General features: G+C 40.7%; 1 protein-coding gene across 5 annotated transcripts in view; it reads left to right on the top strand.

The window, feature by feature from the left end:
* The window catches only part of mllt10 (MLLT10 histone lysine methyltransferase DOT1L cofactor), a 162,898-nt gene that overhangs the window by 129,268 nt on the left and 16,049 nt on the right, over positions 1–17,581 (top strand). For all 5 annotated transcript variants that reach the window (XM_034161004.1, XM_034160803.1, XM_034160865.1 and 2 more), the window contains 4 exons: positions 6,267–6,384; positions 12,614–12,680; positions 14,652–14,854; positions 17,411–17,560. In XM_034161004.1, the coding sequence (XP_034016895.1) occupies positions 6,267–6,384; positions 12,614–12,680; positions 14,652–14,854; positions 17,411–17,560 (538 nt within the window). The remainder of the gene's footprint in view (positions 1–6,266; positions 6,385–12,613; positions 12,681–14,651; positions 14,855–17,410; positions 17,561–17,581) is intronic.

Below are 17,581 nucleotides of genomic sequence, written 5' to 3'. Positions count from 1 at the left end.
GTAGGATTGCATAAAAATGGATGAACCAGTTTCTGTGAAGTTCTATGAGGTACATTTTGTCCCACTTGAGAGAAAAAACTATTTAAATTTTGAGTTGATGTGCAGAAAATAAAATAAGCTAGAAAATCTAAAACTTATTACAAATTGTGACACAGAGAAACCAAACGATGTTTATTCATGTAGGATGTGTTCAAACAACAGTTACAGGGTCCTTTACAGTTTGACATAAAAAAAAGGAGATTAATAACATTAAGTGTTTTTAAGGATAATGCAGTGCTGTACAATTTATAAAAATAATAAATGAAATAAATGAATTTAAAAATTCTAAAGTTACAGCACCTACTTAGATTAAAAACACAAATCAAATTTTACACGATGACACATTTTATTTACAATAAACAAAAGCATGCATAAAAATACAGTCAAAATTTTGGTGTGTGTGAGGTTGTTTTTCAGGCAGTTCTGCATACAAGGCGGAAACAATTTATTTCATGTTAAAAAGACAAAATTGATTAAAAATGAAGTGTGATGAATTCTTAGACATTTCACTTTTTTATCCTGCTAGAGGAAAAAAATGTTTTTTTATCAAAGTCTGAGGGAGTCTATAATGGGGAAAATAAAATAAAAAAAATACAGGTGCAGCAAAAAATAAACTATTTTTTTTAAATATATTTGGCCACATTAAAAACAAAAAAAAAAAAAACAAATGCACTTAGAGGTTTTTTTTTTTTCTCAGATCGCACCCCTCTGATGTTCACTCCTAAAAAGAAGAAGAAAATGGTCTTCACTCACTGACCCCAGTGTCCGTGTGTTCAGAGGCGCCCTAAAGACCCCGCTCTGTCTCTGTCCGCCCTCGTCCACTTTCTCTCACCCTCGACCTCGGTGCTCTCTGTCCCTGTCCGGTTCTACCTCTCCCTCTGTTGTCCTGTGATGTAATGACATCTGACAAGCGCCACAGTGGGTATAGATAGAGGAGGGAGGGGCCGGGCCCACTCTGGTGGGGGGTTTACGGTCTCTCCTCAGCACATGTTGCAGAGGGCGAGAGGCCCCCGGGAAGCTTGCGCCTGTTTGCTGAATGTGGAGCGGCGTTTGGACAACAAGAACTCAAAGTGAGCAGCAGAGGAAGACAGAGAGAGAGAGAGGAAGAGAAAAAACCTCTTTCCTGTTGTCCCCTTTATTGTTTCAAACATCAGTGTCGGTTTGTAATGTGCAACGTGCGCCTCTGGGCTTCTGGGATACACGCTTGGAATCAAATCTGTAGAAATTATGCAACCGTAGAAAGCTGCCAGAAACAACAGGCTTCCCTCTGAGAGAGTGCGAGTGACGGAGACCATTTTCTATTTTGGGTGCACTCGCAGACTCTCTGCCTACTGTTATTGGCTATCAGCCCGGGACACACAGAGAGGGAGTGTGAGGGGGCGACTCTGAATGAAAAATGAATGTAAATGAAAAATGAATGTGGATGAGAGGGGGGCAGGATTACGCAGGAGGAGGAGTAAAAGAGGAGGAGGAGGTTGGTCCTGAAAGAAAGCTGAATTCATTTCAACCGGGGGGAGGAGACGGAGCCTTCTCTAAATTTAACACGTAATTAGATGCAGGTTTTTTTTTTTTTTTTCTTCCACTGGGTATTTTCTACATTTTCCCACCTCTGTTTATCCTTTTTTTGGGGGGTGGGTGGGTGGGGGGGTTATGTAGCGTTACAACTAACTATTCTTTCTATTATTAATTAATTAGAACAGCCCTCATTAGAGACCCAGAATCATACATGCAGGGATGTTTGGGGTGCGGGAACCTTGTGAATTTTTTTTACCTCACATTTATTGGTTTCTATTCAGATTAGAATAAATTCTTTCAACTGTTTTTGATAAAAAAAAAAAAAAAAAAAAAAAACACTGTTTGAAATTAGAAGTGGACATCCTTAAATAGGAGTGTAAATGGAACCATCACAATATAAATGGATTTAAAAAAATATCCTCTGTGGATTCAAATCAGAATGTAAAATTTAATCTCATATTCTGCTAATCTATAAAACTAGATATCAACATTGTGGCATTTTGATCTGTTTGAGACAATGAATCATTTTCACAAACAGTTCATTTAGTTCTCTAAACCTTTTGAAACGGTGTCCATGCACCTTTAGATCTGTGTGTGTGTGTGTGTGTGTTCTTTATTGTAGCAAAGAATAGGTTTGCATTATTTCATTGTTTTGTTGTTTGTTACATAATTTTAAATTCTGAATATAAATCATCTTAAAAGTAAGTAAAATTGCTGAGGGAAATACTTTGTAGAATTACATGTACTAAAAAAGCTGCTAGACATTAATATTGCATAATTATGTTGCATGTGGTGTTTGCAAACATCTGCAGCATTATCATTGTATAACTTTGTATTTTTCTTTAAAAAAAAATCCCCCCCACCCCCACCGCTGCTACCATGTTTAAAATATTTGCATATTGTAAATAATTAGATTATTGCACTAAAAGCTAAACTAGCATTGGGAAAAAAAAGTCAGACTTTATTTTTTTTAAATAGTTGGTAAAAAAAAAAAATCTTTGGGGGAGGTAATAAATCTGTCTATAATAATAATGAATTAGTTTATGTATAAAATATAGGAGTTTTTGAACCATACCTGTGAGGGTTTCTAGAGCTCAGGGTCTAATGTTTGATCAAAGGTCTATAGTTCAGATCTCCTTCTGTTAATAAACAAGATATGTTAATAAAATAATGACTATTTTAACTTCATACATCAACAATTAACAGATTAATTTTCAGTACAGATTCTTTATTGTCATTTTAACAAATACAATGAAAGGTAAGGTGCAGTCTTTAACAGTGCAAATATAAACCACACAGACTTAAAAGGTCTGGGAAGAAAATAAAATAAACATAAAATGTAACTGAATGAAAGAAGTATGTCGACAGCTCAAAATAAAAAAAAATTGTAAGTACATAGTAGCAAAAAAAAAAAAGATTACACATTTAAAAAGAGAGAAAAGTATTTATAAAACTGTGGATATTGCACATAAACAAATATTGCACTCATTTAAAGTGTGGTATGTGACCTGGCTGTTTGGTTCCAGTGGCGCTCAAAGCTCTAACAGCAGTTTTTCAGTCTATTTGTTCTTGCTTTAATGGTCCTGTACCATCTGCCTGATGGCAGCAGCTCAAAAGAGTGTTCAGGGTGGGATGAGTCCTTTAGGATGGTGTTGGCATTTATTGACCAGTCATTAGTAAAATAATTTCAGCTATAAATGTCAAACAATATACAATATTTGGAAATTTTAAATTACATTGTTTTGTTTTTTTTTATGATTTTTTGCTAATTGTTAAAATAGTTTATTTGATGGGACGGTCACTCTGGTCACCTGATCAACCTTTTAAAGCTGTTGTGAGTTTTAAATAGTTGTATTTTATGCTTGTTTATTTTTATTTTATTTCATGTTAATTTTTTTTTCTCCTGTTTTTTAAAAAAAAAAGACTAACTGGGACAGAGTTGCGTTGGGGCAGAGTCCGGACCTGCACAGTCGACTCTGTAATCCGTCTGTGAGGGGTCCGAGGCTAACAAATCCAAATCTGTCCCAGTCGGCTCAGTCGGGATTTGTGATTAAATGTATCAGCTGGAGTGTGTTTGTGCACGCAGAAACGTGTGCACATCTCATACTAAAAAAAAAAACAGCAGGCAGTGTTAGCACATAGCTGCAGGCCACCCTTATGAATATTAAAAGTTTTCACCTGCAGCTGATGATTCATGTGTGAACTTCCCACACTGCACAAACTCGCTCCATCCACATTCTGTATTTTTTTTTTTAAGTTTAAAATACACTGCATTAGCAAAATTCTTGTCATAATCTCATAAGTCCATCTCTCTGCACTCCGTCTGGAGCTTTGACTGTCGTCTCTCTGCAGTTTGAGTCATGTCTGTTTTGCAGCTTCACCTGAAAGTCTTCAGTTGTTGCTTTTGGATTTTACTCTTCTTCTTTCGGATGGAATCAGCCATTTTGTCATCATCACACAGACCTACCGGCTCGCTGCCCTGCACTTGCCGGCCTGCACTTCACTGCCCTTATTTGGGAAATGCCTTAATTGGATTAAACTGGAAGCATCAGAAACACTTTGTCAGCTTGTCAGCGCACCGTTGACATGCCTAGGCGTGCTCAGCTCCGTGTGACACAGAATAATGAGCCGTAGCTTCATTTTACACTGTTGATTTATATGTAAAATTAAAAAAAAAAGATGATAAAGTGCCGTCAGGTTTGTGTTTTTGTCTTTATGCATGTAGGATTCACTGACTCACAGAGTGAGTGGGTGCTTTTAGCCAAAAGAATCAATGAGAAATGTACAAAAGTGCAATATGTTGGTTTACAAAATTTATATTTTAAAAAATTTATATCTTGTGAATAAAAATACTGATTATTTTTGGTAGACACCAGGGGGCTTCTTTGTGTGTCATGAAAAAAGTCAATCCTCGGAAAAGGTGAAAGGTAAAAAATGCTCAAGGTCCTCTGGTTGGCTGGGATTGATAATGGGGCTTGGATAGGAAAATGTAAATGGGTGGGTGTGTTGGGCTGTCACACCCAGCTAATGTGACACTAACTCGAAAGCAATAAACACTTTCATCCTGTATGCCTTCAAATTAAAAGGGTATATAATGTCAACAACGTGGACACAATCTGGTGAACTTTGATGTGCCACATCAACGTAAAAAGCTCCTTTTATTTGCCTATGTGTTATCCCAAAGATACACCTGTCACTTGCTGTCATGGGAGCTAACAACTTGAGCTAGAAAACACAATGCCCACTATGTCGCAAAATGCAGGACAAAATATACAACAGAGTGTGAAACACTGGGATACCTTCCAAAACCTTTGAAACGACAGCGTTTTAAACATTCTTCTGGAGTCTGCATGAAAGAAATGGATCACGTGCTGTGCTGCCGCCTGCTGGATGCTGGCACCTGGTGGGTGATTCATGAATATGCATTCATACCAAATTATTAACTTAATATTTCAAGGCTGCACATCAGCGCAGAGTCTGTACGTGCACAAGTGCGTACATTGCTTATTTTGCAGTGCATTTGTTTTTGTAATCGCACACAGACATTATCAAAAAACGTGCCGTTAGCGACAGTCACAGAATTACAGGTGATTCAGTTTATACATTCTCTGATTGACTTTATTGGCTTTCAAAAAATTTGCTCCAAATTGTAAATATTTTGGTAATTTTCAGGATTAAAAAGGTGCATATATTTTGTAATCTGGGAATAAGATGTTTTTGAGTAGCGCTCTTTTAATTTATTATAAAATGTTTAAGATTGTATTAATGTGGTTTTTATTCATTGTTATTATTATTATTAAATTCTAATGCAGATATACTCATTTTCATGTATTTAACATTGCTGTTGTGGTCCAGTGCTGAGTCTTTTTTTTAGAATTCTTTTAGTATTTTTCCCAATTAAAATAAATAAAATGAAAAATGTCGGTGCCTTTCTGCCACTCACACAGTCGCAGGAGGTTGTGGTACTTTTTTTTTCCCCCCAATCGGTCATTTTGTGTGTGTGTTTGTTTTGGTTTTCCTTTGGTTTTTGGTTTGGATTTTGTTCATTCGTGTTTGTCATTTTGTTTAATAAAATATATAGATATTTTTTTAAAAGAACTATATCAAACATACACAGATTGAAGTATTGTCAATTTTTAAAAAAATATTTAAAATTATTTTTGATTATTTTGTGAAATGCATAACTATTAAATACACCACAAATAGAAATTTGATGAAAATGGGAGTTTTAAAAATATTTCATTTCACAATAACAACAATAATAATAATATTTTTCATTTTTTCCAGTTTAATCAAATTGTTACCAAATTCATGTTTTTAGGCCCAGTTGATGAACCTCTGTACAGTGCCACAACTTTACAAAATATTGTTTTAATGGTATCATGTGATATATTTTATTTATATATTTTGGAGGAAAATTAAAGAAAATGTGGGAAAACTGTTTGACAGTGAGACTGCTCTGAAGTGAAATGTCAAAAATTTTAATGGCTCGGAAAAACATTTTGTGCTTAATCGTCTTTTACTTGTTGAAACACGACGACTTAACGTCTTTTTCAAAGTTGAAGCTCTGCTGTGTTTTCTTGTGCAAATAAAAGAAAACTCGTATCTCCCGTTTTCTTTTCACATTGGGTTAATGAATGATTCATATGTTTGTTTTTGTGGCAGCGTTCTTCGCTCACATACATAAAAATGTCTCCTTTCTCTGTCTACAGATGAGCGGCCTGCCGGGCTCCGTCTTTAACCTGGCTCCTTCCCACATGTTTGGGAATCGTCTCAACCCAAATTCCGCCATGGCAGCGCTCATCGCCCAGTCTGAGACCTCGCCTGCAGGTACTAAAGCATGCGTGCATGTGTCTGTGTGTGTGCACACGATGAAAGTATGCTTGTGTGTGACAGAGAAAGAGACAGAGATAATGGAGAGGTCACGCCCCCTTGGTCTCACAGAGAGGTCGAGGGTCACCACTCGTGACATTCTCAAGCTCCTCCTCCTCTTGAACTCAAGTTACAAACCCTGGTTGCTCCTCCTCTCACACACAGGCTGCACATATAATACACACACACACACACACAGAAAATGAGATTTAAATGTGAAAAGAAAAAGTTGAAAACAAAGAGGTCTACAAGAAGAATTTATCGAAAGTTTTAATGTGTATCCTGAGCAGAAGAGATGTGGAGGGTGATAAGAGCAACTTTAGTAATCAGAGTAGCCACTTCCTGATATAAGACATCTGGCAACAGACGGAGGAAAAACAGTTGAGGAGGCTGAGACAGTTGGGGAGGAGGAGGAGGAAGGTAGGTAGTTCCTGCTGGCGGTCAGCAGTCACCAGAGCCAGATCCACTCTGACCCGCAGGTCAACTCGGTAATCAGCCTGAATGACAACTGTGTGTGTGTGTGTGTGTGTGTGTGTGTGTGTGTGTGTGTGTGTGTGTGTGTGTGTGTGAGGACCGTTCGCACAGTTCAGCCGTTCCACTGACGTCGTTTGGGTCCTCGCTTTGCTAAAGGTCTTCAGACTTGTTTAGTTTTACACTTTGGTTTAAGCTGGTCACTCTTTATTTGGGTTCGGGTCCCCTCACAGGGTTCTCACAGAGTGCACACCCACACTAAATGAGAAGTGTTTGAGTCTGTGTGACAGAGACCAGGCGGGTTCAGACAGCCAATTAAAGCCAGTATGCAAACCAAGAGGCCTGTTATCAGAGAACGTACCTCCAGGAAGACCCCGAAAAAATAAATAAATTCTCCCTTCACCTCTCGGAGGAGTTTCTCTCAAGTTTTATAGTTTTGAGTCCACTATTTTCACAAATATACTTTGGGCCTTTTTCCGTGGTGTCGGTGCTGGAGACACAATACTAAATACTTGTTGACTTTTTAAGCTTCTGGATGTTGATTGTACGTATGTTTTGTGTCGCGTTATCGTTTGAGTGGAACCATATTTTGCTGCTGAGTGTCCAAATGAGCCTTGGAAAATATTTCAAAGTGCCAAAACATTTTACAAAATAAACATAATTAATTTATTTTTTAATTCCACCATCCTTTTTAATAAAAGTTGGTTAAATGCCAACTCTAAATTAAATAAATTTCGTCACGCCATCTCATTGTAAAAAAAAGTTTTCCATGTCTTACCTGTGTTGATGTCATCGGTGTGCCCTGGTCATGATCACATGACTGATGTCAGTTTGAGAGTTTGTAGTAAGAGAGTTGAGAACAAGGAGGAACAGATCTGCCACTAAATGGGGAAGTTGTGTGATGAAATCTGATATTTTATTGAAATACATGGAGAGGTGGGCGTTCCAACTGTGCTCATGCTGACCGCCTCCTCCTCGGCATTCAGAGTACAATCAGTAATGAAACAAAATGCCAACATCCAGATCAGTTTTCTTCAGTGCTTCTGCTAAAACATAATACAATAAAAAAATATAAGACAATGCTAAAATACCCTCGGCCGTATGAACATGTACCTTTTTATGACGTCTGCAGGAGGGCGTGCATGTGCACATACGTGAGCTTTTGAAAATACCGGAAGTTACCATTGACCACGTGTTATGGGCATGCACGGTGACATCCACGCGATGTCTTGTAAATCACTCCAGAGGTGTTATTAGATTACAAAAACAGCGTTTTCAGTTTTTGAAGTGTTTATTTCTTGCCAGCTTTTACATAATATATGAGAAACCTGTTTGATTTACACAAAGACGCAACAGTTTGGGAGCGGATTCCACCATGTTGAATTAGCAGCCAGAGAGAGACCAGCCAGTGATGTCGCTGTGCCTGTCTACCCTGATTGGCTGTCACCCACACCTCACCCAAAAAAGGCAGATTTGCATGATTCATAGCATAAAAATAGGAAACAGAATGTGACCTTTTGACCTCTTAAAATAAGTGAAGGTTAGCCATCTTTAAACTTGTCCAAGATCTGTGTCCCAAGAATGTTCCCTGTGAATTTGAAGACCCTGGCAGTAACAGGACTGGACTTATGCTGAGCACAGATAGACAGATGAGGGGGTGTTGCTCTTATTTATAAATCTAGGTTTAGCTTATTAGCTGTTGGGGGTCACAAATATAACTCATTTGAGCATCTGATTCTCCGCTCTGCCCACGTTGCTACGTATTGCCAAGATCAGAAGAATAAAAATCATCCGTATTGGGTTTGTCACTGTATATAGGCCTCCTGGTCCATACTCTGAATTCTTAGATGAGTTTGATGCGTTTGTGTCTAACTTGTCAACTAGTGCAGATAACATTCTGATTTTTGGTGACTTCAACATTCATATAAATAAGCCTTTTGATAAATAAGCCTCTGCAAATCATTTATGGAAATTGTGGATGCGTTAGGATTCCAGCACTGCATTCAGGACTCAACGTACATTAGAAATACCCTGGATTTGGTTGTTGCATGTGGTATTGCTGTCACAAATATTGACATCATGCCTCTTGCGTCTGTGGTCTCTGATCACTCACTTATTAGCTTTACAGTTTTGTTGCAGTGTTTAGTGCAGGGTTATTCAACTGGCGGCCCGCGGGCCAGAACCGGCCCTTTAATAAGTTTGGACTTGCTCACGGCACATTTACCCATAAATATTAATAAATACATGATCAAAGCGCATTCGCCAATTTTCGGCATTTTATGACACTTTGTGGTGCTTTGCAACATGTTGAATCCTTTACGGCACGTCAGCACTGTTTCCAAACAGCCCCACCTCACGTGAAGGCATTGCGGGTACTTGAACAGTTGGTGGCGGTAATTTACTGTATTGGTTTGCAAACCGCCAGTAAACTCGAACGAAGAAGATGATGACAACAGGGCGCATTCAAAGGAGAACAGATGTAAAGTTGACAATGAAAATAGAAGATTTAATAATGACTGGCCTGGTAAATATGTGCACGTAGAAAATGCCGAAGGCAATCCTATGTACCTGCTGTGTTCTGACTGTTGCTCGGTGAATAAGGAATATAACGTGCGGAGGCACTTCATTACGACTCACTCCTGTTTTGACAATGAATATCCACCAGGTTCTGATGCTCATCAGATATAAATAAAAGGACTTAATATGAACTATAAGCGAAGCACTGCAATCTTCTCCCGTAGTTGCGCTCTGCAACAGAAGACAACAGCAGCATCCCTGCGTATTGCAGGTTTTTGCTAAAAAGAAAATGCCGTTCACTGACTCCGAAACAGTGAAAGAATGCATATTAGCTGCCGTCAACGAGCTGGTAGCGGACGACAAGCTAAAACAGCAGGTAATGTCTTCAATCAAGTCAATCTCTCTGTCAGATACAACAGCTGCAAGACAAGTGGATGTTTTAGCCACAGACGTTTTCGAGACTTCTAACTCAGTTGAAAAAAAGAAAGTTGAATTCATGTCGCTGGCTGTGCACGAGTCAACTGACAGCTCCAATACAGCACAACTTTGTATGTGCGGTTTTTCAACGGTGACTGTTTCAAGGAGGATCTGTTGGGCCTAATTCCACTGGAAGGACAAACAACAGGGGAAATAATTTTCCAAAAGATTATTGCTTTTTTTTATGAAGACGACGGACTGGACCTGGAGCATATTAACCTGCTGGTTACAGATGGAGCTCCCTCGATGGCAGGAAGGGTCAAAGGACTGTTTGCACGACTGTCTGCTGTTGCACCCAAACTACAGTCTGTCCACTGTCTCGTTCACCAGAGTGTCCTCTGCTCTCAGCTTAGTGGTGAGTTGAAAAGTACCATGGACTCTGTGATTGCTGCAGTGAACTTTATCAGAGCAACATCCAGTCTTCAGCACAGGTTGTTTCGCAGATGACCTGCTGATATGTCAGCTGAGCACTCTGACCTACTTTTACACGTCAGGTGGTCTGTGAACTGAGGGAGGAAATTATCACCTTTCTATGTGATTGCAAGCACAAGAAGGCTGAAACATTTCTGACAAAAATGCTGGATGAGAAATTTGTCTCAGAAATGTGCTTTTTAAGTGATATCATGCATCATTTGAATGGTGTATATATATAAAAAAAATGGTATATATTATAAAAAAATAGACATTTTCGCATGTGATCTTAATGACAGCCACATGCAGTGACTTCATTAGTATATACTTTTGATCTGTTAAATAAAAAGGGAAAAAGAAATGCAGTAGCGTTTGTCTGAATTGTACATCCAATAGTACAGGTCACGAGAATGTCCGGCCCACAGATCATAGTATTCTGACAAATTTGGCCCCCGGAAAAATATAGTTGAATAGCCCTGGTTTAGTGGAACAACAACCTTATTTATCACTGTGGAGATGCATCAACTCCTCAACTACAACTGAACTTGAAGCTAGACTGCCTGATAGCTTAACGTCACTTGCCCAATCATTAGACAGTCTTGTGGATAGCTTAAACTCGGTGCTCAAAACTACACTCGACATGATTGCGCCACCTTTGTTAAAACCATGCCCCCCCAAAACACAGTCACCTTGGGTCAGTGCTTACTTGTGTGACCTCAAGCATAAGGCTAGAGGTGTAGAACGGAAATGGCGTTTAAAATTAGAAGTACAGGAAGTCCTTACCAGTGTCACCTGTGTGCCTGCTCTTGGGGTGGTAAGGTTAGACCTTACTTGTGTGAAGCACCTTGAGGCAACTTTGTTGTGATTTGGCGCTATATAAACAAAAATAAATTAAAAACAGACAGACAAACGTGAAGCCTTTCCAGTACGCGATGGCCACATTTTGATGACCTCGGGTAAAAATCAGTGTGTACTTTATTTATTTTTAACCGTTAGTTATTCAGATTAAGAAACGTTAGCAGTAACGTGTCTTAGGTTAAAACCCTTTAACGGTGCTCAGCTCTCCTACCTGAGGAGGATCATTTAAAGCCATTTCTGAGTCTGTGTTTTCGTCAGTCCTCCCAGCTGGGAGTGGGTGGTGAGTTTTACTGTGGAGGAACCTGTGATGGACCAGCGTCCCGTCCAGAAGGAGTCATAGACTCTAATCTGTTGCACACGGCAGAAACCGGAGATGAGCGGCGGCCAAATGGGCTACAGGGCCCGGAAGCAGTTTAGTGCTACTGTTTAGTTTTCCTTTTTCATAACTTTGCACACAGTGCGCTCATTTAAATCCAGCAGAGTGTTTGGCACGTGATAATGTTGCAGCATTGCTGCGGTCTTCTTACAGCTGTGACAGCGTCCACTTTTACTCGAGGTGTTTCTTTTTATTTAGTGGCTGACTGAACCTTGTGTCTCAGGTTTGGCTTCTGCTCCGACTGTCACCGTTACATGAGTTTAAACAGACCTCACTCGGCTCGGCTCAGATGGGCGCTCCACGGTCATGCTTTTTAATCCCTTCACGTTGCAGCGTCACACTTCATAAAACACTGACGTGTAGGCAAAAGTTTTAATCTGCAACTGAGAAATTAGCTGACAATGTTCCTTAAAACTCTACAATATTAGTCTGCTCTTGTGCGTTGTCATGACAGTGCAGCACGTGTGACAGCCGGATGTCCGAGTTCAGAAAGAGGAAAAGCTCGGACCCGATCCTTTGGATGCTGGTTTAAAACTGTGTGTGTGTGTGTGTGTGTGTGTGTGTGTGTGTGTGTGTGTGTGTGTGTGTGTGTGTGTGTGTGTGTGTGTGTGTGTGTGTGTGTGTGTGTGTGTGTGTGTGTGTGTGTAAGCAGCCGTGGGTCACGTGGGAACAAACATGTTAGTTGTGTTTGTGTCCCCTGTTTGCTTTGGCAGCGAATCCTCTTTGCTTTTGAGTGGCTGCCGGGAGGCGCCAGGACGTAAAGGGTTACGGAAGAAAAGGAGGACTGGAGTGGCAACCCGGCCGGGGTAAAAGCTGGGATTGACTGTCCTTAACTAGAGGGGAGTTTGTGCGTAAATGCAAAAGTGTGCGTTTTGGTGTACATGCATGTGTGATTCATTACCCTCAGTGGGGAAAATGAAAAGAAGTGTCTGGCTGGAGGCCCAGAGGGGGGAGGAGGAGGAGGAGGAGGAGGCCAGGAGAGAGGAATGCACGCTTGAACGGCGGCTTGTGTGTTTGATACAAAGACGCGGAGTTTGCATTCGATGTGCAATTGATTTTTCCTCCGTGCGTCTGCAGATCAGGAGGGGGGAGACGGCGGCACTCAGAGCTTCTCCATAAGAGCTTCACCCAAGACCACCCCGCGGTGAGTCCACACACACACACACTGATGCTCGCTCTCTCACGCTCATGAGTGATCCCCTTTTACATTCCTCACTCTTCCCTCCACCCCCCACACACACATACACACTCTCTCTCTTCCTCCCATCCCCCTCTCTGCTTTTCCCTTCGCCGGCCCCTCGTCGTCTCCTCTTCCTCAGACACGTACGCTCTCCCTTTCGCTCTCACCCTTCAGGCAAACCTCTTTCAGCTAAACATGACTCGTTGTTTTGGAAGGTGGGAACTCCACTTAAACGTCACACTTTTTGTTTTTAATCGTGTTTTACCTTCACGGGAGGAGAGTGGTGACTCCCTCGTCCGCTCTTTGGGAATGTTTACATGGATCTTTGGAGATTTTCACGTTGTGAGATCTGTAATTTCACTGCACCAGGTTGGTTTCATATTTTCTTTGTTGTTGTTTTTATTTCATTGCTGAAATTGTCATCAGTTAATGAGTTGTACAGAAAACTAATCTTGAGCTATTTTTTTTATTATCTGTTTATTTATTTATTTATTTTGTTTGCAAGGATGAAAGACAATCTGGGAGATTTTGGGGTTTTTTTCAATTTCAGTGTAATTATTAAGTGAATATTTTTGGGTTTTAGAATGTTCAGACAGACAGCTTTATTTTTAATCTATGCCGTAATTATGAACAGAAAATAATCATCTTTTCTTCATAATAGAGTAAATGTTTAAGTATAAAGTTTGTTGCTTTCCTCTGTTTTATTTCATTTTAAGATCTGTGTGGTTTGGATTTGTGTGTTCTCATATTTTAGGTTGAATGAATAAAATAATTTAGCTACAGCACTAAAAACATTAAATAGAAACTTTTTAAAGGATACTTTTTTTTGGGGAAATTCTTTATAATTATGAATTTCATACATTTAGGCTCTTTTTCTTTAGTTACTGGCAAATTGGACGAACAGACAATCAAGGAAAAATAGCAAACTTTGATGTCTTCTGTCCTGCTGTGTTCTGTTTTATGTCACAATAAATTCACTACATTTGGGTGCAAAACAAGTGAGGGCATTTAATTTTTTTAAAGGCTGAATTATTAAGTTAAAAATTCAAGAGTTTATCAAAAGGCCCATAACTTAGTCAGTAGTAAAATGAATAAATAACATTCAGTAGTCAAAGTTAATTTTTGTATTTTCTGTACCAGTGTATCATTTCAGTCATTTCTTGTTCATTTCTTGCAGCCTTTCACACAGTGTTGGGTGAAAAAAAACACATAAAATAACAGATTAATTCATAAAGTTGTTGCTGGTTCTTATTTTAGAACTTTTGATGTAGATTTTTAAATTGGAATGTTAAAACGTTTGGAGTTAGTGTCGTACTTTTTCACAGATAAAAAAGATTTTAGGTGCTCCAGATAGTTTATAAAATAAACCTTATCTGGCTCTGAAACACACAGTTGACAGATTGAGAACAGGGATAGTTCTTTAAAAGATAAAGTAGTTTATTATTTATGTCACTATGGCAACACGTTCATCCCACTTTTGCTGCCTCTCTGTGACGTTCGGTTGACTTAATGAAGGAAACCCAGTGGATATTTTCTGAACTCCACAGTGATCGTGTGTGTGTGTGTGTGTGTGTGTGTGTGTGTGTGTGTGTGTGTGTGTGTGTGTGTGTGTGTGTGTGTGTGTGTGTGTGTGTGTGTGTAGAAGTGGGCAAAGGTTTCTTTGGCTCTGTTTTTCTCTCTCTTCCCGCTTTCACACTCAACAGATTGTCTCAGTGCACAAAGATTTATCTCATCAAAAACAGGCTGCTTCCCTTTCTCTGCCTCTCCAACATGTCTGCTCTCTCACCGCCTGGCCTCTTTTCATTAGAGGCCACTGTAACAACAAATTGATGTAGTTTTATACCCGACAGTGTCTGTTTGTCTGACGTTTATGTTGGCTCGTTAATCTCCCCGTTGACCTCTCTATCTCTCCTTTTCTGTCTACTCTCTCCGCAGCTCTCCCATTGGTGGCCTGCAGATCCGTTATGACTCCTCGGGGTCGTTGCCGGGGCCAGGGCTGGGGTTGCTAGGAACGGGGGCAGGAGGCAGCAGCGGCGGAGATACGCTGCCCCCGGTGGCCACCAGCATAGAGCAGCTACTGGAGAGACAGTGGAATGAAGGGCAGAGCTTCCTACTGCAGCAGGGCGCGCAGGGAGACGGTGAGGTGGAAAATAAATGCACCCACACAATGCAAATGTTCTGCCTTTAAAGTAGACCTGCAATGAAATAAATGTGGTCAGATCTCAGAAAGAAATAGCTGATATGTATTTATAAGACCCTTTTGAATGCAGTAAAGTAAATCTGTAAGCCCAAATTTGTAATTCAGCAGAGTAATCTTCTTTTAAAAATGACAAATTTGCAGCTAAAATTTGGCCCTCCGTGAAAACAGTTTGTACATCCGGGTCATTTCCATGACGTCGGGGAGAAGACGGAGCGCTAGTGCCTTCAGTCCTGTCCCGCATTGAAATTGATTTTATCTGTTAGTAATGTTACTGTTATACACATCCTGGTTTCAACATCCAAAAGTAAGCTGCAATGAATGCGAGATACAGCTCTGCATGCTCAGATCAGCGGCGACATTGACAGCGGGCAACGTTCTTCCCTGACGCCTTGCTCTCACTGCCTCCGATGCGCTTACCGAGTCTGCAGGCTCGGTAAACACCGCAGCGGGCCACTCACACCGCCCCCGTGTCTGCTGTGCAGCCAGCACCACCTCCCTGTCTACTGAATGGAGGTGTGGCCAACTTGGCAGCAAGTCCAGAGACTAAGCTCGCTGTTTTGATGCGGAGCGGCCGGTGACACCTGTTGCCCGCAAGGACAGACTTCTTGCGGCAAAATCCGCAGCGCTGCACGGTCTCGGTAATCGGAGCCGCAGAGCTCCGTGGCTGCTGAAAGAGGTTTATATCTTTTTAATGACTTGAATTCTTTGCGGGTCCCACATCCGTACCCCACGACGGTAACACCAGAGGCTAAAGACAGTAGATTTTCAATGTGACACCACTCAATTAAATGGGCGTATGAAAAAGTCCCCAAAAATCATTTTCAAGCAACAATAAAAGAAATGTGTACTCACCAAACGTACCGCAAGACAATAAAAAAAAGTCAATCCTTCTGTATAAGACAATAAAAAGGTGATTTTGTAAGAGATGCAAACTGACGTAAATCTGCAAATTACAGTTGGCGCGCGCAATGCATGCTGGGATAGTGTCTTCTCTTTTACGTCTCGGCAGTGTCCCGGATGTGCTGACAGTTTTGCGGAGGGCTAAATTTTAGCTGTAAATGTGTCATTTTTAAACTAAGATTTCTCCGTTGAATGACAGATCTGGGCTTGCAGATTTACTTTACTACATTCAGAAGGATCTTATGTTAAATATGTCATTTTTTGGTCCAAAGATCTGACTGCATTTATTTCAGTGCAGGGCTACTTTAAGAATCTGTGCAACCGCCACACACTCGAGTGCACGGGCGTGATTTACTCAGCACTAACAGGCGGTTTTGATGACAATAAGAGGGACAGAAAGGAAGTTACTGAATTATTTTTTTTATGTATTTTTTATTTTAAAGGAAAAGAAAACTCACTGATAAAATACAGCTGGGAAGCAAGACTGTGCTATAAACTAATGATTGATCTATATAAATGAAAATAAGGCGCCCGTACAACTGAAATAGCTGTCTCCAAAAGTCACAATTCATCAATCAACGATTTCATAAATGCTGCCATTGACAGAATTTTAACCAATCAGAAAAAAATCCCCCAGATCACTTGTGGAATGCTGTGACGTAGCATGAGCTCAGAAAGCTACACATGGCGAACGCACGTTGATGTAAATACCGTAATTACCAGACTATAAGCCACTACTTTTTTCCCCACATGCTTTGAACACTGCGCTTGTCATGGATGAAGAAAAGTCCCTCTGGCACTTCGCGCTACAGTTGCGCCTCCCGTTAGATCAGCAGGTGGAGCCTTTTCTCTCACCCCACCCCCACCCTCCCAATCCCCACCTTGTCTCTGTCTTTGCCCTACAAGTTTAAAATGTCACAGCGCATTAACGTCTCATTACCACAGACACCAGGTGATCCTGGCTGCACAATGACATTATCTCATGATGCACAAAATAGTTAAAATTACCGGTACTTAGTCCTAGCGGATCAGACGTCCTGACACACCATGCGTATGCTTGATGATGTGTGTGTCAGAAAAACAGCATTTACAGTACGTATTTAATTAAAAGTTAAAAACATCTTTCTTGTCTAACTGTGTAACGTGTTTCAAACGCGTTCCAGAAAGGACTGAGAGGGTGCAGGTCTTGTACCATCTTGCCTGACACTGTGACAGTCCACGGTTCAAGGCCCACTTATCCCGTAATCTCTGTGTACATCTAAAATTGTGTCAGTAAGAACATCTGGTATCAAACTCCTGCAAAATCAACATGCAGACCCACACTGGATCCCCAACCAAAAGGATCGTACACGCCAGGATTGATGCTCTCCGATAGCACAGGAGCTAATCTGTGACGTTTGCCTGCTTGAGCAGTTGCTTGCGGGTTAGCTGTGAGGTCTTGAAGAAAAATAAGGTTTTATGTGTGTGTGTGTGTGTGTGTGTGTGTGTGTGTGTGTGTGTGTGTGTGTGTGTGTGTGTGTGTGTGTGTGTGTGTGTGTGTGTGTGTGTGTGTGTGTGTGTGTGTGTAAATTGTGTGTGTCTCTTCTGGTTCCAGTGGTGGGGATGTTGAAGTCACTCCACCAGCTGCAGGAGGAGAACAGGAGACTGGAGGAGCAGATCAAAACTCTGACCATGAAAAAAGAGAGACTGCAGCTCCTCAGCGCTCAGCTGTCTGTGCCGTTCACGCCCACCGTGACCCCGTCCGGTACGCTTACACGTCGAACAC

This window comes from Thalassophryne amazonica, chromosome 1 (assembly GCF_902500255.1).
Source record: "Thalassophryne amazonica chromosome 1, fThaAma1.1, whole genome shotgun sequence".
In the NCBI taxonomy this organism is placed as follows: domain Eukaryota; kingdom Metazoa; phylum Chordata; class Actinopteri; order Batrachoidiformes; family Batrachoididae; genus Thalassophryne; species Thalassophryne amazonica.
This window is presented reverse-complemented; position numbering and strand designations above follow the sequence as displayed.